The sequence below is a fragment of the Mustela nivalis genome (genome assembly GCF_964662115.1).
Source record: "Mustela nivalis genome assembly, chromosome: 1".
NCBI lineage: Eukaryota > Metazoa > Chordata > Mammalia > Carnivora > Mustelidae > Mustela > Mustela nivalis.
This window is the reverse complement of record NC_139020.1, coordinates 164544766-164565073: the sequence shown is the minus strand read 5'-3', so window position 1 is coordinate 164565073 and position 20308 is coordinate 164544766. Positions and strand designations below refer to the sequence as shown.

The window sequence follows — 20308 nt, the reverse complement described above, 5'->3', positions numbered from 1 at the left end:
AGACAAATAGTCTAAATGTCTGCTGTTTCTCTATCAGATGTTCTGGTTTGTGACCTATCCATTCTTCCGTTCAACCATCCCTTCAGCAGATGATTGCCAAACACTGTGCCAAGCACCATGATGTTCCGAGAAGTTCAGTAACTGACACAAGGGCACCCAGTATTTATTTCCATTTGCTTTTGGAATCATCAAACTCGGTGGATATACCCCCAAGCCATTTGGATGTGGTGGAACTTCATTCCAGAGGGAGGCCCTGATTAAAAGGAGGGATCTGGGTACAAAATCTGACAATATCTGTGCTTTCTGTGTGGGGCCCTAGAAGAAGAGAGGGTGATAGGCCTTCCTTGGTGCATGACAGAGGGGATAAATTACACATAGTGCAGAGTTCAAATGTGTCTTAGAGAGCATCTCTTGTCCCTGAAGACTTGGGCATAAGTTTATCCATCCAAGGATGTTATTTGTGCCTCCCGAGTTTTGCTCACCTGATGAGTCCATCCTGTTTGAGAGGTCCCATGTGGGAGGCAGCCTGTAATCTTTATGATCATATAGATCCAATTAGAATCCTGGGTTTTCTTCTTAATTACATTTTAATCCATTCATTCTTTAGCTCCTTTTACAAAATATGTGAAACAGCTCTTGTCACTTGTTAGTGTGTGGCCTTGGGCAGGTTACCAGTTGTCTCTGAATTTCATGTTTCATGCCAGTAAAATGGGGATAATTATATAATAAACTCCTGGAATTAATATACAGGTTATATCACATTTACTAAGCACTAGCACAGTTTTTGGGCACATAAGGGATACTAGTAAATGTTGGTTTTATCTTTCTCTTTCATTTTTAATTAAAATGGTTAAATGGAACTTCTATGCTCTTCTAAATAGGGAGTTACAAAGAATCTCCATAAAACTCTGGAAGCCTTCCAATGAGTACATTGGGAAGGACTGAAAAGATTAGCCAGCACCATTCTGCAGGATTTTTCTAAGAACGTTGCTGTCTCATGTGCAGCTCAGTCCTTCCGTCCCTTGGTGTCCAGTTCACTTAAGGAGAGGAGGACCATTGGTAGTCATCGATGCCATTGTCTGAAATGAGGGTGACTGTGCCGCGCCTGGGGTGTTGCAATTTCTCTACTCCCCATTTTGGCATTGATTTTCATTAAGACCCTTCAAAGTCCAAAGTTTATCTCTTGGAGTTTGGAGTTTGTTTTTATTTTTTGTTTTATTTATGCAAACTCCAAGCTCTTGAAGTGTTGCCAAGTCTGCTGGAAACTGGTGTGAAGTCAGTGCAGCTGGTTCAGTTGTGGCCACACAGTGCCTGCTCAGCATGGGCACTTTGTGGGCATTGGCTCTCTGCTTCCCATAGAGGCAAGGTGGGCTTAGAGCTCAAGCTGATTTTACTCAGTTTTGCTGTACACACTGCCAGCAGCAGCCCAGAATGGAAGCAGCTCCTTTCTATTCCTGATCTATTGATTTTGTAGCCAATGAGGCATAAAGGACTGAAGATAATTTCATTCACCCAGGCCCTGATAGCTGCCTTGTAAGTATTGAGTTTTTGTTCTTTGCAGGACTTTTTGTTTGTTTTATTCCTGTGGCCTTCTTTTCCTTGCCTTCTTTCTTTTCATCTCTCCCGTGCTCTGCAGCTCTCTTCTCCAGGCTTTGGAGCCAGAATGAACAAAACTCAGATTCCTGGCTTTGCCACTGGTGATTGTGGAACCTTGGGCAAGCCATGCTACTTCCCTGAGAAAGTCACAGGATGATTGTGAGGGTAGATAGAGATAAATGAGCAAAAATATCCAAGAGCACAGGGCACAGGGATGGCACTTAATAGTGCTGTCCTCCCTCCCTTCCCATTTTCTACATTATTTCAGGACATGCCTTCCCACACAGCTTGCAAGGAGAGGAGAGAGCAGCTGTTTATGTGGAAGGGAAAAAGGAGAGGGGTAAGCACTGTAAGGGAAGCATAGGAGAGGCGGAGAAGATGGGCAAGAAGGGTGCTTGGTGAGTTTGCAGGGCTTCAGGTGTGCCTATAACACAGGCCTGGAGAAGCACGGGGGATGGGGTGGAGGGGAGGCAGTCAGGATCCAAGAAACTATTTAAAAGGCTTGGATCCTCACCTCAGGGGCGGCGGAAAGCCAGTGGAAAGTCATGAGCTGGACATAACATGGTAAAATTTGGCTGCTGCCTGAAGAATGGACCAGAAGAGATCTGAGCGGGTCTGGATGTAGACTTGGAGTCAGCTAGCCTTTAAGAGGAAGACAGCCCAATCCAGGGGTTCCCACGTCTGGCTGTGCCTCATGAGTTACCTCAGGAGCCATTTCAGAATCAAATTTCCCGTCCCTCTTCCAGATCCACTGAGTGACAGCCTCCAGGGATGTTAGGCATTTGAGATCCACAGCTTCAGTCTATTTAAAAAGGGGGGGGGGGACTTCTTGGTGGCATCCTGTGGGACAAAGTACATTACTCGTCAAGTTAACACAGATCAAATCCTGCTCTTTGAACTTGCCTTTGAGTTCTGTGCTTCCACCAACCCAAGTTCTATTTCCAAAAGGACCCTTGATACCTTGCCCCAGCCCACACCTCCAGCCCAAGCAGGTGTTCTTGCCAATGAGTCTGTGGAGCTAATTAGGCAAGGCACAGGTGTGTCTAATGCCTTGGGGCTGGGACCACCCACTGTCCTGCTGGGAGGGCCAGGAGGAAGGCCAAAGAGAGTTTAAAGGCCCTGCTCTTGTGGCTTTTTCATATCTCCTGCCAGTTTGTTTGTCTGTTTCTTTTCTTCTTGGGAGGGGAGCTTGTCCTTCTTTCAAGGCCCTGTTAGCCAAAGGCAAATACCAGCAATACCTTACTAGTGTTTGACAATGGGGATTTCAACTCAGTTTGGGCCGCTTTTGTCCTTGATGGGGCCTGGGGACCATGAGTGCTAAGGGAGCCAAGAAACCACAGCTAATTTTATTTCTTCTAGGTTTTGTCATTCCTGGGTAGACTTTTACATATTCAGGGGGTTTAGCAAAGATACATTGTAGAGCGGGTTTGTGCATGAAATATTTTTGTTGTTGTTGTTAGAAGGCAACACAGGAAGCTGATGCCGGAGGTGGTTTTGAGGACAAGGGGTTTGAGGGCAATAGGAACTTACACTTTTCATTTTGTGCCTTTCTGTACTATTTTGAAAATGTTAAGATAAGAAAGAGGTATAATTTATATAATATAATTTAAGTGTGCATTTCAATGAGCTTTAACAAGCACATACACATATATAACCACCACCCCAAGTGAAATGTAGAACATCCCAATGAACCCCAAAATTTCTTTTTTGCATTTCCCAGGTAATATCCCCACCTTCAGTCCCAGGCAACCACAGACCTACTTCCATATGGGACATCTAAATTTTTCCTTATTCTTTTCTGTTTTAAGAGGGAAGAAATTTAATGTAAATTTAACATATAAAATGTGTAGGATAGGAGGCAAGGTTTAGCCCATCTAAGGAATCGCTCTTATTAGCCCCAAAGCTAGGTATAGAGGCATGTGTGTTTATAAAATCGGCAGTTTTCCCCTCTTGGTGCTCAGAGGAGACCATTTAGAAGGAAGTTAAATATTTAAATATTTTTTTTTTTAAATGTGAAAATGGGAGTAAACATCTTTTTGGAGCATGGGTTATTTTTTGTTGTTTGCTCTTTTGTTTTCTCTCATGTGCTTAGTGTTTATTTCTAGGTAGAGTTAAAATTTTAAAATAGCTGTTTAATGCCTACCCTCCTGTACAGAAAGATTGACAGCAAATATTAGTATTAGAATAAGAGTTTACAATAAACTGTGTGCAGTCCCAAAAGTAAGAGAATTTACCTTGAGCAGTGTCAAGAGTCCTTACTTTTTAGTTACTGTGTGGATGGAGAAATGACTTTAATGTCATTTCATAAAGGCTTTTCATTTGAATGTTATTTTAGATGTGGGCAAAATTAGGTAGGTGTGGTAGTGCTATTTTTAGAAAACGTGGAAAGAATGAGAACTTTGCTAAAAGCTTCCATCTGTTTTCTGACCTCTAACAGGTGACGTTGAGTGGTATACAGCAAACTACAGGAAGGTGTAAATAAGTTTGGTAACTGAAAGCTCCTGTTTCACAAGTTTGCCTGATGAGAATCACCTGGGGCTCTTGTTAACATACAGATTCTCAGGCCTTATCCTAGCCCTTTTGAATCAAATTTCAGGGGATTCTTTTCTCTGCTCTGGCAAGTTTAGAAAAACACTGTGCATATTGCTTTACATCCTTTGCGCACTTCTAAGTGGGAAGATGATGGTGAATTTTTCCTCACCCAAGCTAAGAACAAATTGTTAAAACGTCTTGGACTGTGAATTGGGGACTGGCCTTTTAAATATGTGTGGGTATATTTATTAGGATTTTGCATAGGGTACCTGGATTTTAGATTGCTCTGCGATTTCTAACCATGTCTAAGGAAAGTGCTGAAATTTTAAGTAGTAATCCCTGCTCTTTAAATTTTACCCATTTCTTGTAAGATCGGGGGAATGAAGAGCATATTGTGGAAATTCAGCGCATTTTTAATACTGGGGATTTAAAGCATTGGTGATGGGGAAGGGCTTCAGATTGCCTGGAAAATGTGAATGGTACTACATTGGAGTTTTCCTTGTGGTTTATTTCCGACTTGTTTTCTCTGTATAGTTGAGATATGAATAATTTGATAGGCTTTGGGATGTTTGTGTTTTTTCTCATTCATTCATTTCATAGTAATATGTAGTCTCTCTTAAAAGCATGTCACTGTGCTATGGCCAAGTGCAAATAGTTCAACCTATGTCTTACCCTTTATAGGCAAGAGAAATAAATATTTTTGTTCAGTATAGCACACAAACTGATCCTAAAATTCATATGGAAAGGTAAAGGACCCAGAATAGCCAAAATAATCCTGAAAGAGAAGAACAAAGTTTCAAAACTTAGTACAAAGCCACTATGATCAAGACAGTGTTGTACTGTCATAAGGATAGATATATAGATCTACAGAATAGAAATGAGAGTCCAGAAATGAATTCTTAAATTCATGGTCATTTGATAACCATTCAATTGGGGAAGAATAGTCTTATCAACAAAGTGTTAGGACAATTGGATTTCTACATGCAAAGGAATGAATTTGGATGCTTATCTCATACCATATACAAAAGTTAACTCAAAATGGATCATAGACATAAATATAACAGCTAAAGCTATAAAACTAGAAGAAAACATAATCCTCATGACTTTGGGTTAAACAATGGTCTCTTATATATATATGACACCAAAAGTCAGGGCAACCAAAGAAAACATAAATAAGACTTCATGAAAATAAAAAGTCTTCCACTTCAAAAGGAACACTGTCAAGAAAGTGCAAAGATGACCCATAGAATGAGACAAGATATTTGCAAATCTTATCTGAAAAGAAACTTGTATTCAGAATATCTTTTTTAGAAACTCTTAAAATTCAACAATAAAAAGAAAAAAAAAGCGCCCTATTTAAAATTGTTCTAAGAATTTGTGTAGTCATTTCTCCAGAGAAGATTTACAAATGATCAAGAAGCACATGTTCAGCATTATTAGTCATTAGAGAAATGCAAACCAAACCACAGTGAGAATACCACTTCAGACTCACTATGATGGCTATAATCAGAAAGACAATAACAAGTGTTGGCCTTGTAGGTGGGAATATAATATGGTACAGTCACTTTGGAAAACAGTTGGCAGTTCCTCAGAATGTTAAAAAATACAATTACCGTACGACTCATTAATTCCTAACATAATGGGAGTTACTGTATACCCAATTTTGTTGATACCCAAAATAAATGTCCCAACTGATGAATGGATAAACAAAATGTAGTATATGCATATAATGGAATGTTATTTGGCAACAAAAAGGAATGAAGTACAGAAACAGGATATAATATAGGTGAAAACATGCTAAGTAAAGGAGGCCAGTCTTGTAGGATTTCATTTATAGGAAATATGTAAAATGGACAAATCAGAAATAGAAAGTAGATTAGTGGTCACCAGTGCCTGGGGAAAGTGAAGAATGAGGACTAATTGTTTCTGGGTTCTCAGTTTCTCTTTGGGGTAATGAAATGTTCTGAAATTAGATATTGATGATAATTGTATTATTCAGTGAATATACTGAAAGTCTCTGAATCATATACTTTTAAAAGATGAATTTTATAATACACGAATTATATTCTACTAACCTGTTGGGGTTTCAAAAATAACTATTATACAAGGTATTTAATAATAAATATCAAAAAGAAGGATTTCATGTGATGGAGACATTATCTCTAAGCTTGATGATAGGTAGGTAGATTAAGGATTTATGAAAGGTCTGTTTGCATTGAGTGGTTTTTAAGGAAGATGGAGATTTGGCTATGTAGCTGTTTCCAAAAGGAAGGGTTCTGAGTCACAGAATTCAGCATGAGACAAGGTCAGGAACTCAGAAATGTCTTTAGAAGGAAGTTGTACTTCAGCTTAGTTAGTAGCTGTATGAGGCCTATGAGCAGACTGAATTTAAGACTTAATTAGAAAGGCAGGATGGTCCCAGGTTAGTGGGGGATCTTGAATGCCAGCATAAGGAATTCTCTGTCGTGTTTGTTTCAGCTCTAGAAAGTTGATTTAAAAAAGAAAAAAAGTGACACACCCAGGAGCTGTGTATTAGAAAAATACATCAATGGCAGGGTGTGGCATTATATAGAAAGGTGGGAGCTCACCTGTGGAGATACCCATTAGGAGGCTGATGCATTAGTTTGAGAAAAGGCCTTCCTTTTTAAAAGTACCTAACACTAGGGGTGCCTGGGTGGCTCAGTGGGTTAAAGCCTCTGCCTTAGGCTCAGGTCATGATCCCAGGGTCCTGGGGTCAAACCCAGAGTCAGGCCTTCTGCTCAGCAGGGAGCCTGCTTCCCTTCCTCTCTCTCTCTCTGCCCGCCTCTCTGCCTACTTGTGATCTCTGTCTGTCAAATGAATAAATAAAATCTTTAAAAATAAAATAAAATTACCTAACACTAATTACTTTGAGCTCTAGGCCTTCTGATACCAACTTGGTGAATTTAAAAGGCCTCATACACAGATGTTACTTTACTTCATTTCCTGGGAAAATGAATCACAGTTTCCTAGTAAAGAGCTGTCTGGGGGTGCTAAACAATAGTGTGTGGACCATACTTGGCCAGTCCATTCATTTTGGTTCCTTTTTCTTCTCTTGCTCACCACCTGTGTTTTTTGTTTTTATTTTCTTCTTTCCTGCCTTTCTTCCTGCTCCTATCTTGGTCTTCTGTCTTCCTTGCCTTCAGCTTTACCTCCTATCTGTAATCATGAGACAGTTTAGCAGAGAAAATTACCAATATTTCTTTATATAGCATAAAGCTTGATGTTAGGTGTAGGAGAAAAAAGAATGAAGAAAACCTTTTTGTGGTTTTCTTCCACAAAATGCCTGTGGAGGCATTAACATAGGCTATATCAATGAACATTTTAATAGAAAATGTGCAAAATATGGTCACATTTTTTTTTGGAACTTAGTATAAAAGGTATTTATATATAAACATATATGTATGTATATATATAAATGTAATATAAAAGTAACTGAGGTATGAGAAGACTCACTTTGAGAATTCTTTTAAGCCTCTCACTTCTTTATCTTATGAGGATCTCAGCATTCCCATTTATGACCTGTTAAAGTCTTTCCTAGAAGTTTGATGTCTCCTGTTTTGGTGTCCTGAATAGCAAACTTAAACCCTGATTGTACCTCCAGTACTATATAATGAAATAGTTACCACATTCCTGAGACTTAGGAAACTAAAAGATTGTTGCATTTTTCAGAGGTTCACAGTGAGGCCATCTAACTAATACAGCTCTCTAATTTATCATTTCTACCAAATGCTCTTTTGATCTTGGAGTACATTGAAAAGGGTATTTAAAAGACAGCCAAGCCATGTTTGGTTTTCCGGCACGAACATGGAATTAGACTAGGTGCAGTGCGGGCATGAAGATGGGAGTTATCCCAATCCAGGAGAAAGCTTTTTTCTTTGAAGATTTTGTCAGGTTTTACTTGTTTTTATTTTGGGGAAATCGTTGGTAGGGTAGCTAAAGACAATAAGAGTGTGTGGCTGGGTTGTTTTGCTCTTTTCAGGTGAGATTATCAATTTATGTTGAGATCTAATATTGAAGACAAAACTGTGATGTCATGAGAGAAAGGGAAGAAGGGAGGTAAGGTAAAAGGAAGAGGCTGGACCATGTTTGGAGTAAAGACGCCTACTTTTGAATCTTAGCTCTGTCACTTTCTGTTTTCCTGAGCCAAATTGTGTCACCTTTCTGAATATGAATTTTATCAACATAAAATGGAGACAGTGGGGAAGATCAAATAATTTAACTCATGAGAGGATTCATTCATGTTGTCTGACTTACTATAAATGCCAAGTCCTGTGGAGACTTAACAGTTTATCATTCATGTTTTTCACAATAGTATGTTCTTGATCTACACAACAGCTTAAAATTTCCTGTTTGGCATAAGTATAGTTCTAGAGAGGTATAATGTTCTCAGTCAATTACTTAAATCCTAGTTTTTGAAACCTGGTTATAGCTGATTCCTTGAAAATGGCAGTTAGTTGTAGTCCAGAAGTTTATGCTTGAGGTGGCGCTGTTTCCCTATAAATTTGGTGATGTTTTGCATTTTTATCCCTATCTATTCCAAGTCAAGCAAATAACTAGATGTAAATTTAGAACCACCTCTGCCTGGCATAATCCCCAGGCCTCACCTGTGAAGCCCCACCCAATATCATATCCTGTATACAAAGTTTGTAGGTTCCTAATGGAGTAAAAGACATGCTATAGTTCTTCTTCAAACTGATTATAGCACAAGGAAGACTGTCCATGCTGTACTTCATTTTTGCTGGTAATCTGTCAAGACCACCATATTATTCCCCACTTTTTGTCAGAAACTACAAATATATTTCACAGGTATGGGCCTTCTGAGCTTGATGTCAATTGTTCTGTTTTGTTTTTAGATCCGGGGATTTCTGTCACGATTTGATAATGTCCTTCCTGTCAGTCTGGCGTTTGACAAATGTACAGCTTGTTCTTCCAAAGTAAGTCATTCTGCATTTGAGGGACTTGTTTTTCAAAATTAATCTGTTACCCTTACCAGCGAGAGGCACTGAACCCAACTGAGGACTTTTTTGAGGGGGAGGGATGGGGTCTAAAAAACTGGAGGGGATTTGACATTTATGTGTATTCATTCTCACAGAGAAACCAGCCTGAGAAAGTTTGCTTTATAGTACAGAGAGAGACTGAATTAGATATTGTAATTCTGTATCAATACTTGCATCACAATAATTTTAGCTTGATTGTGAACTTTTAGGTTTTGCTCCTACCCAGAGGTTCCTTGCTCACATGGACCATCATGGAGCAATTTTTAAGTGTTCTTAGAGGAGGAGGGATAGATACTAGGCAGCCCTCATGACTAGGCAGCCCTCATGGTTTGTCTTTTGGAGATCTATATAATGACAAAAAATAAACAGAGATTAGGGGCCTGGCTAGGGAGCACATAAAAAGGGCCCCTTCAGCTTTGATCTTTCCAGAGGCTCTAAAAATAGAGCTGGCATGTCCTCCATTGTAATGGGAACCGGCTGATGTATCTCCAAACTACAGTGATGGCATCTCACTTTTTCATAGGCCTAGAGATAGTCTGAGTTACTTGTGCCTGTATACTGTGTATTTATAGCTAACTTTCCTTTGTATGCTAATTTTTATAGCTAATTTATAGCTAATTTTCTTTTGTATTTTCTTTAAGCCATTGATGCCCAGTGATTTAAAATGGGCTTTTAAAACTCAAACTTCTCGATAAGATTTTCATGTTCAAATATTGGCAAAATGGTTTTGGGGTCATTAATCCCAAACCCTCGCCTCTTACTTCTAATTTAGGACTTTTTTTTTTTTTTGCCATGGAGACTCATCTGGTAGTACAGAAAGGATTGGATTCTGGTGAAATTCTCTCCACTCTGAGTTGATAAGCTTCCCTCCAGCCATCCCCTTGTATGTTAGTGGGGGAGGACTTTACTCAGTCTGTAAATCTATGAGAAGCTGAGAAGCACAATGCTAACCAATCTAAAAACTTAATTCAGATTTGAGAATGTTGATAAATTTGGTTAATTTTAGGTGCTGAAACATTTAGAGTGATTTTTTTTCTTCAAGAAGTAAGCTAAGCTGTTTTATCATTATGCATCCCAAGAGTCAGTGTTTAGATTTAAAGCTTACCATTTCTCAGTAGTGACCCACGAGCTCGGTTGTTTTTTTGTTTTTTTGTGGTTTTTTTTTTTTTTTTTTGTCTCTCTGTTCAAGTCAAGGCTTTAAGGATGTCTACTTCTGTGTTCAGAAATGCAAGTTTTAGAATTATATGCTTTTTAGTTAGCACATTTTTTTTTCTTTGAATGGCTGAGCTAATTGGTCTCAGAATAACTTGGCAGTATTAATTTTCATGCTGAACTCATTTGGCACAGTTTTTCTGTGGCTTTTTGTAGACCAGGCATTTCAGTGAAATAAAGGTAACTGGGTTCTGTAAGTGAAATGCAAACACCCATTCTTTCTTGTTCTATTTCTAATTAAATTAGCCCCTGAGATACTGTTTGTGAAAGAATCACAAACATACCAGCTAACTGAGGTCCCTTCTATTCTTTGAAAGAGAGTTGCTTTGCAGTTTTAATGCTTTCACACTTATTGTAAGCATTAAACTAAATATAGGTATCACTTTTTTTGTTAGCAAAGTTAATTCCTCTTGGTGGTCATTCTGAGAGTCCTGAGATACATAAACATGCTGGACAATTTAATACAAACTGCTTTGGATTTTAACAGCTGTGCTATTCCCATAGCGATCACTTTTCATGTGGTCTGGGTATTAAATTTCTTTTGTGCTGAAAAGGTTGCTTCACTGGTGCACGTATTTCCTTACAGTAGAAACACAGTATTTACTTACTTGGCTAACTTCTTTATTCGCTTAGGAGAATGTCATTCTCTATTATCTGCAAACCCAACATTAATACTTTGAAATGACAAATCCAATTATAGTTTCATCGCTGTGCATGTGAATTTTTCTTAATGCGTACTTAGCATAATATTTTTATACTGAGTAATATCATAGTTGTTATTGTTTCAAAAAGATTCTTTGGGGCTAAAAATGACTTTTAAAAAATTCTGCTTTGATATCCATGAAGTAATTTTTTCCTTTGGTAGTGTTTGGTATTTTTGCCTCCATCCCCCACCATCCCTCCCGCCCCCTCAGGACCAAGGTCATACTTATATCTAATTTAACACAAATACAGACAGAAAGATGGGGGAGTTAGGGGCACCTGGGTGCGTCAGGGTGTTAAGCCTCTGCCTTCGCTCCGTCATGATCTCTTCCTGGAATCTGCCCTGTGTCCTGCTCTCTGCTCAGTGGAGCCTGCTCCCCTCGCCCCCTGCCTACTTGTGATCTCTCTCTCTCTATCAAATAAATAAAATCTTTAAAAAAAAATGGGGGGAAAATGGGCGAAATAGAATAAGCTCTGCTGAGTAATATGCTCTGTTTATTACCATATTTATATGTGTGTATAGACCTTTTATAAGGCCTGAGGTGGGGAAGAATAGAGTTCTCTACTATGTCAGGGAAGGCCGAATCATCTACACACAAATAGTTTCTTACCTTGTTTGGTTTTAACTTGGCAGGTAGCCAGATTAATTGTTCCATCTTACAGAAAAAATACTGAAGAATCTGGAGGGAGGAGGGTAATGAAGAGGCATTTTCATTCCAATTTCTGATTATTGTCTTAAAAGACTTTCTTAAAACGTTAGTATCTGCCCCAGAATTTCAAAAAGTCTTATTTGAAGCTATATGAGTTGTTTTTAGTCCCGAAAAGGAGCTTAGAGCCAACTGAAGTTTTTGTGGATTGCTACCAGCAGGGAAAAAAATGGAATTTTAAAACCAATATTCTTGAAAGAATTTCTCATAATACACTCAATTAGTTATTATTAGCCTTTCCTCTAAATATTTTGGGGGTAAGTTAGGGTATTTTTTGGTATGTTTATATTTTGATATAATTTTATACTTACAGAAAAGTTGCAAGAATAGTACAGAGAAAAAATACTTATACTTATACTTATACTTATCCTTATACTCTACCCAGACTGACCGTTTGTTTGCACTTTGCCCCATTTATGTATGTGCACACTCCCCTCCCTCGCGCCGTGCTTCCTCCTCCTCACCCTTCTCTTTTTTTTTTGCAACTTTGAGAGTAAGTTGGAGACATTGTGGTCCTTTCCAACTAAATGCTTCAATGTGTATTTCCTAAGAAAAAGGATATTCTCTTACCCAAACACAATATATTTTCAAATTCAGGCAGTTTAATGTTGCCACAATACTATCATCTAATCCACTGTCGGTATTTCAAATGTTGTTATTTGTACCAGTAATGTTCTTTATAGGTTTTTTTTCTCCTAGACCAATTCAGGATCCAGTTCTGGATCAAGCCTGCCTGCATTTAGTTGTTCTGTCTCTCTGGGTTCTCTCAATCCGGAAAAGTTCCTTAGCCTTTTTTTTTTTTTTTTTTTTCTCTTAACCTAAACATGGTGATGTCTTGCTGGTTTTTTTGTAGCATTTCCCTCCTCTTTATTTTGTCTAATATTTCCTTATGATTAGAGTCAGGTTATAAAATTTTGGCAGAACTACCAAAGACATGATGATGTATCTTCATGTTAGGAGCCACATGATGTATTTTATCCCCTTTGGTGAGGTTATTCCCCCGCTTCCTGTATTTGTAACTACCTTCTCCAACGGTGAGAAACCTGGCTCTTACTATCCTGCGTGTATTTACTCCCTGCTCAAGTCTAGCATATACAGAAAGTAGTTTCAAAATTGCTAGCTCATACTACTGCAGAAAATAAACCTATTAATTAGAGTTCAATTTTTATGCATGGTCCTTTTTTTCTAGGTAAAATTTATATACAGTGGAAGGCATGAATCTTAAGAGAGAACAATTCTGTAAGTTCTGACAAATGTATACATGCGTGTACCCCTCATTTCAATCAAGATCTAGAATGTTTCCATCACTCCAAGAAATCCCTGTGTCTCCCTTCCCAGACCATATCGAGGAATGAGGACAGTATGATGAATACCAGTATGTCGAATACCAAGCTAGGCACTTTCTGGTATTTCATGCAACAATAGCCTAATTTCTGGGTCCTGGAAGTTGACTAGAAACTTATCTCAAATCTATATTCGGGAGCAAGACTGTGCCTGACATGACTGCATGTGGATATTGTTCTCATTGCACAATCTGTCACCCATAACCTTTGTGATTCTGCAGGAATAGCCTTGCATGAAGAAGCAGGCCCCAGTCTTGGTTTTCATACCATCTGGGACCTGCCCACTGCACAGATGTAGCAAGCTGTGCCCAGAAACCTGATCTGGGGATTTTAATTAGCAATTAGCAACCCTAATAATACACTTTGGTGTTTACCATGCCATGAGCTCTTCTGTTGATGGGTTATGATTAAACTTCCCATGGTGACTTGCTATTAACTTTTTGTATGTATCTGTGTACACGTGCCTTGAGTGATAGAGCGGGTGTAGGAATAATACACTTTGGCTGGTATCCTCATGTAGTAAATTACATGTTTGTTTTTTGTTTTTTGTTTTTGTTTTTGTTTTTGCCAACCTGTCCATTTATTTTTCTTATACTATATAATCCTAACGTTTCTCTATCCTATTTCTTTGTTACTTAAGTGTGAAATAATGATACTCAATTTAGCTTTTTAAACTAAGAAAAACCTCTCCTCCAAAGCAATCTGTTGCCTCAGGTTCAACAAATATGCCCTTTTGAGGATAGAAAGGCAAGTCATGAATATGCAAAAAGAGGTTAAAGTCTTCCTGTATGGCTGTTAGCAGGTGTTCATTTATTCAGCTGCCATTCGAGTCCCTGCTGAGTGCCAGAGATACAAAGATGATTAAAATAAATGCTATTTAGAGGATGCAGCAGACTTGTAATGCAGCAGCAGTCATCTCACTTATATAGTAACACGCTGTGTGGTCAAGGTGTGTCCTCCTGCAGTGGTGTGCTAGTACCACTACTTTTTCAAACAGGAGAGACCAAGGATGGCGTTGTAGAAGGTGACTTCGGAGTTGATGTTAAAGGATGAGTAGGAATTTTTAGAAACACATGGGAGACAGAACAAGAGGGGAAGATCCTGTAGATGGGGAATTGCAACAGTAGCCAAAAGAAAGCACAGAGTCGTTCAGCACGTAGTTGTTCAATGTAGCCGTTGCGACAGAGCATCAGACATCCAGTTCTCTCCCAACCGTCCTCTCTGAGTGCCGTTTCAATTTCAGCTATTCTTGAGTTGGAATCTAGTGTACTTTGTCTGACATTTGAGGCTGCTGTTTTCAATTTTACAATGCCGTATAAACTTGTTTCTCACCTAGCACCAAGCTTAGGGGGTTTCCTAGCCTAAGGAATCCAGCAGCTGCAACAGTGTGGTGTGGAGGCCAGGAAGTCGTTCTGGGGATTTCCAGGGTCTTGGCTCCGAGTCCCTTGCAGGCTGCCCGAGTGACCACAATCAAGGTGCTCCCTCTCTGCTTGCCTCCATTTCTTCTTTTGTTAAATGACTCAGTTGGATGAGATAAGCTCTGGCTCTCTGTTGACTATTAGCACTTATATTTTCTTTAGTTAATTTTATGTTTTATTCCACAGCAATCTATTTTAATTATAGTAAAATCAGAAAATATATTTAAGGTTAAAGAAGATAATCAACAGTATTCTAGCCACTTAGACCACGGTTAGCCATTGACCTCTACCCTTTCTGACTTAAGAAAAAAAAATTTCTATGTAAGGAGGTATGTGTAGATAATTTTTCTCTCTGAACATTCCTATTTTATGTTTGAAATTAGCTTTAGAGAGAGAGGTTTATGGTTCTGCACCAAGGACACTCCCTGCTTCTCTGATTTGATAGGGTTTTAAATCTCAATCATTTTTAAGGACTGGCCAGAGCCCAATCGGAAGAGCTCTCCAAAGTTTGTGCCAGGAATTTTTGCATACAGCTTCTCAGTGGCAAATATTACTCAAAACTGGGCTGCAGCCAGGTTTTCCTTCTCCTTTCCAAAAGGGACATAAATCTCTGATTTGGAAAATGATGAGTAACCCCCAGGTTCCCTTTTCCTATCTCATTTACCCAGTGAGGCTTCAAGTCTTCTGTTGTAATGTGTGATGGATTTCATATGCATGGTTGAGTGGTGTAAACTGTATCGCACATCTTGTGCTTAGCAACTAGTGTTTCCCCAATCTCCAGAGCCATTTGGTTCCCTAAAGGAGCCAGAATATCCAGCCAGAGCCAGTGTGGAGTATCGTAGCTGCAAGCTCTAACCTCGGAGCTCTTGGCTCTTCACCTCCTTGAAAAACCTTGGACATTTCTCCCTTTGCTTCAATTTCCTCATCCATAGAGTAGGGAAAATATTTTCTGTTTCCCAGGGAAATGCAATGGCTGACGTGTATTTAGTTCCCTGTGACCAAGTACCAAGGCCTTTGCCCACTTCTGGGACTGATGTTGACATCAGAAATGAGAAAACAAAGAGCCCTATGATTGAAATAGGTCACCCCGGGTATGTGGAACCCTTTCCGGGCTCACTGTACAAGCAGGTAGAATGAGAAGCCTGACTGAAGGTCAAGGCTGCCCTGGTTTTGAAAAGCTGCAGAAACCTTCCATCATTACTCATGACAAATGCTGCCAAAACCTTCCCCCTTGATTCCAGAGAACTGTGCCTTGCTTGTTACTTCTGACTAGTGGTCTTCTGAGACCACCTAATTGGTAGTTAAGTTTGTACTGCTTGCTCTTCTCCCTGTCACCTTTGGTCACAAACAATCCAAGTTTGCTTGAACACATGTTTTCCTTATAGGATCCTTTGACCATCCAGACCAGAAAGTTTATCTTACATGGTTCCACTGGCTGTCTGGCCCAAGTAAAATCTTCAGGTTGTTGAAAATCTGGGTTCCTTTTAGTTTGGAATTAATCTCATTCACTTTTAGCCTCTCCTCCCCTCCTGCACCCCAAGCCCATCCTTGACAGAGTGGTACCTAAAATTTTTGAACCCTGGACCTAATTCAGACTGACCAAAGCAGCAGACCCTGCTTCCCTGAAAAAAAAAAAACAAACAAACAAACAAACAAAAAACGTAAAGCCATACACAATTTTCCAGACAATTTCAGTGGTGTTATAAAGTGCCTGAAAAATGCCTGTGGATCCTAAGAAGGCACCCTTGTTCTATGGGTTTTTCTTTGATACCATTCCCAAACTGTTCTGGATAAGACACTGGGGAACCAGTGTTGTAACCAGCCCCACCATGACCTCTTCTATGGCTTTAGAAAGTTGGCCATCTCTCTCTGGAGAATCATTTTCCTCAGCTGTTGTAAAGAGAGATTCAGGAGCTCATCTACCACTGAGTTTTGTTTTATGACTAAGATTGTAGAGTCTCTTGATCTGCTAATCCATTTCTTTAGGCCCAGTTACATTTAAGATGACCCTTTCAGAGTTCTAGGAGTTCATTGTCACTATTCTAGTGGTACATTGATTTGACTCCTGATGGACAAAGCCCCAGTCATCATCTGCTCATGTTTCTTCTTTCCTTTTTACTTACATAAAATATAACTTATGTTTTATATTATTTTTATATTCATAAAATATTTTATATTATCTTCTTTACTTCTCCCTCCACCCTTAAAAGCTTTGAAAAGAAGGGAGGGAGGGAGAGAGGATCATGGTAGTAACTGCTGGGTTTTTAAAATAAGGGAGCCATCAGTTTGAAATAGGAGATTTTTTTAATGGATGTACATGCTTGTACATACCGAGTTTGTATACAACATATAACTAAGCTGAATACTGAAAATACCCAGATAAATATTTCCATGAATTTATTTTAATGACTACTGTCCCAGGAGTTCACTTGAATAAACATTAGAACTCTTAATTCGCTAAGCATGATATGCTCTAGTTCATTGGGAGGGAGACAAACCATAAGTGACTCTTAATCTCACAAAACAAACTGAGGGTTGCTGGGGGGAGGGGGGTTGGGAGAAGGGGGGGTGGGGTTATGGACATTGGCGAGGGTATGTGCTTTGGTGAGTGCTGTGAAGTGTGTAAACCTGGTGATTCACAGACCTGTACCCTTGGGGATAAAAATATATGTTTATAAAAAATAAAAAATTTTTTAAAAAATGTAAAAAAAAAACCTCTTAATTCATGATACTGTGATTTTGAATGATATAGGGGTGAATAAGAGCCTCTGAGGTTTCCAATGATAACCTTCTAGATAGGATAGTAAAATTTATTACATGATAAAATAACTTGTTATACCAGAATTATATAAACATCCTTACTCAAGAAATATACCTAGCTTGGAAGGCGTAATTAGTTTTTAGTAACTGGTAGGAAATGATTAAATGTTTTGAATGTCAGGAAAAGTTTATGATTTAATAGATGAATAAATGAACAGCAAAACAGGATAAGAAAGAAGTAGTATAGTCTATACTGTCTAGGAACTCAGTCGCAGAATGCCTTTGCCTGTTAGTGCAGAGGTGTGATTTATCATTGTGCCATAAGTGGTAACTATTACTGAATATTATGTATTTCGGCGTTCTGAATGTTTATCCTTCTGATCTTCTTTTTCAGCTTTTACTCTCTCCTTTGCTTTAGTTGATGCTTTTGATGTTTTGTTATTATGTTGGAAGATCACTTCCAGGGTATATTAAAACAAGGAGCCTTTGGGATTCATCAAAGATGACCTAACATTTTATTAAAGGATACATTTTGGCAGTGGATTCTTAGAACAGTTTTGCTTGCTCTTCTGCAGGATTTTTAAGAGTCTCCATTTTATTTTTTCTAGAAGGCCTTCCAGTATCCTGTCCAGGTATTTCTAAAAGAACTTAATCTCTGCAGCCTTTTTTTTTTTTAAAGATTTTATTTTATTTTATTTTATTTTATTATTTATTTGACAGAAAGAGATCACAAGTAGGCAGAGAGGCAAGCAGAGAGAAAAGGGGATACAGGGTCCCTGCTGAGCAGAAAGCCCAATGCAGGACCCTGGGATCATGACCTGAGCCAAAGGCAGAGCCACCTAGGTGTTCCTCTGCAGGCTTTTTTGCCATAGAAGTTGTGAACGAACAGTTTGAGAATATCCTCATCCTAACATTACTGTCCTTATGACTTGCCTATGTGATATTTACGTGATGACAGTGATAAATTCTAGAATATCTAGCTTTCCCTCATTTTTAAAAAATTTCTTTTGAATTTTAAGTAAACTCTATGCCACACAGGGGCTTGAAGTCATGACCCTGAGATCAAGAGTCACATGTTCTACAAACTGAGACAGCTAGGCATCACTAGAGTCTTCTCTAGTTTTAAGTAATTTTTTCATCCTAGAAACTGAAGACTTTTTTCTTCACCAGGAAGAAAAGACAACATATTTTTTTCTAGAATGCCTAGTGGATAATTAAAGGGTAGACCCAAATTCGACCTCTTGAATTTATAGCCATCAGACTAAAATTGGAAAATACCTTCCCTGTGATCCTGAAATGGCTGCAAGTGTGCCAAATGTAAACAGTCAGTGGGAGAACAGACATAAGAACCACCGTGTTAAAACTTCATGAGTGCATATCCAGTGGGGTCTTGAGGAATGGCAGTCTCTAGGATAACTGCCTCGCCTCCCATGAGGGCTCTGTGGCATAGTCCCAAGGCCTGTAGTCAGAGATTACCCATCTTCATGACTCTAGACAGCATTCGTATCTTTGTAGTTGACTCTGGATTTGCTGGAGCATTTGGATACTCTCAAGGACTTTGTCAGCACTCCAGCTTGGGATAGAAATCCATGTAAAAGCATATTTTTGTGTTCTTTGTAAAGGGGAGAGAAAATTTGGGTTTCTCTCAGTTCTTAGTTGTGCTTGACATTTCCCTATCATGGCAGCTCTTTCATGAAGGACCCTGACGTGGGGAAAAGATGGTAACAAGTGGTAACTGAGTCGAGTTACTCCCTGTTGAGTTAATACCTCTCACATATCCCAAATGTGGGACGTGAGCCCGGCTTCACTCTTTATGGGCCCATATCTAGATTTCCTGTTAGTTCAATTTGACCTGACAAATTGACTTCAATCATAATGCAAGCAGATTTTTTTAAGTAAACAAGTATAAACTGACTTCCTAGTAGAGTAATGTGTTAGAAAACAAAAACACACACGTCACTTGGCTCTATTGGAGGAGTCAGTTTTATTTCCTAACATCTGCTGTTCTTTGCCTAATCGCTCAACTGCTTATTTTTAAGAATATTCCAATAGGCCCTTGATACCTGAAAAATGAGACCTGCAACACCCTATCACACTGTGCAAAAGGACTGCAAGTCCCAAGAAGTGGCCCTTTCACAGTGTCCCTGGGGGAGGCAATGTGCTTGTTTCAGTTCTGCTGTGCTCACTCAAAACAGTTGACATGTTCTTCTTGGGAAATTGCTTCAGATCTCACAATATTTTCCTCTTAAGAGCTTCAGCATTCGTGAGTTCTTGCCCTCTGAAGGGTGGGTTTGGTATTTTGGGAAGGCTCAAAGTAATTTGAAGCTGCATGTTGTGAATCAAGGGATAAAGCAGTTTGCAAGGAAAGCTTCAAGAATTAAAAAGCTGCAAGAGCTTCAGTTCTTGGGTCTGAATAAATGAAAGTTCCAGTGCGAGGAACTTGGAGTATGCTAACTTTCTGTCTATGAGCTGGCTGAGAGATAACAGGACGTTTTAGTATGGTTTGTGCCATTGAAGTGGTCACTTGCTTTAGAGATGACACTGCCCACTGTGTGACCAAAGAAAAGTATCTCAAACTTTCTGTGCTTCACTTGAGTGGAAAATAGTTAAGATAATATTTTTAGTGGCAATGAAGATTAAATGAGAGCTGTGTGCCAAGTGTCCTATAGTTGGTACTATAAATTTTTTTTTTGTCGTTTTTTATTTATTAGAGAAAGTGAGAGAGTACAGGGGGAGGGGCAAAGGGAGAAGAAGAAGGAGACTCTGAAGCAGACTCTAGGCTGATCATGGAGCCCTATATGGGGCTCTATCTTGTAACCCTGTGATCATGACCTGAGCCAAAATCAAGAGTCAGACGCTTAGCTGACTGTGCCACCCAGGCACCTGGTACTATAAATCTTCTTCTTTTTTTTTTTAAAGATTTTATTTATTTATTTGACAGAGAGAAATCACAAGTAGATGGAGAGGCAGGCAGAGAGAGGGAGAGAGGGAAGCAGGCTCCCTGCTGAGCAGAGAGCCCG

The 20308-nt window shown here is 39.1% G+C and overlaps 1 protein-coding gene across 27 annotated transcripts in view; it reads left to right on the top strand.

Annotated features, from left to right (window-relative positions):
• The window catches only part of ATG7 (autophagy related 7), a 243135-nt gene that overhangs the window by 71341 nt on the left and 151486 nt on the right, over window positions 1-20308 (top strand). For all 27 annotated transcript variants that reach the window (XM_082749199.1, XM_082749192.1, XM_082749190.1 and 24 more), the window contains one exon: window positions 9003-9083. In XM_082749199.1, coding sequence (XP_082605325.1) covers window positions 9003-9083 — 81 coding nt within the window. The remainder of the gene's footprint in view (window positions 1-9002; window positions 9084-20308) is intronic.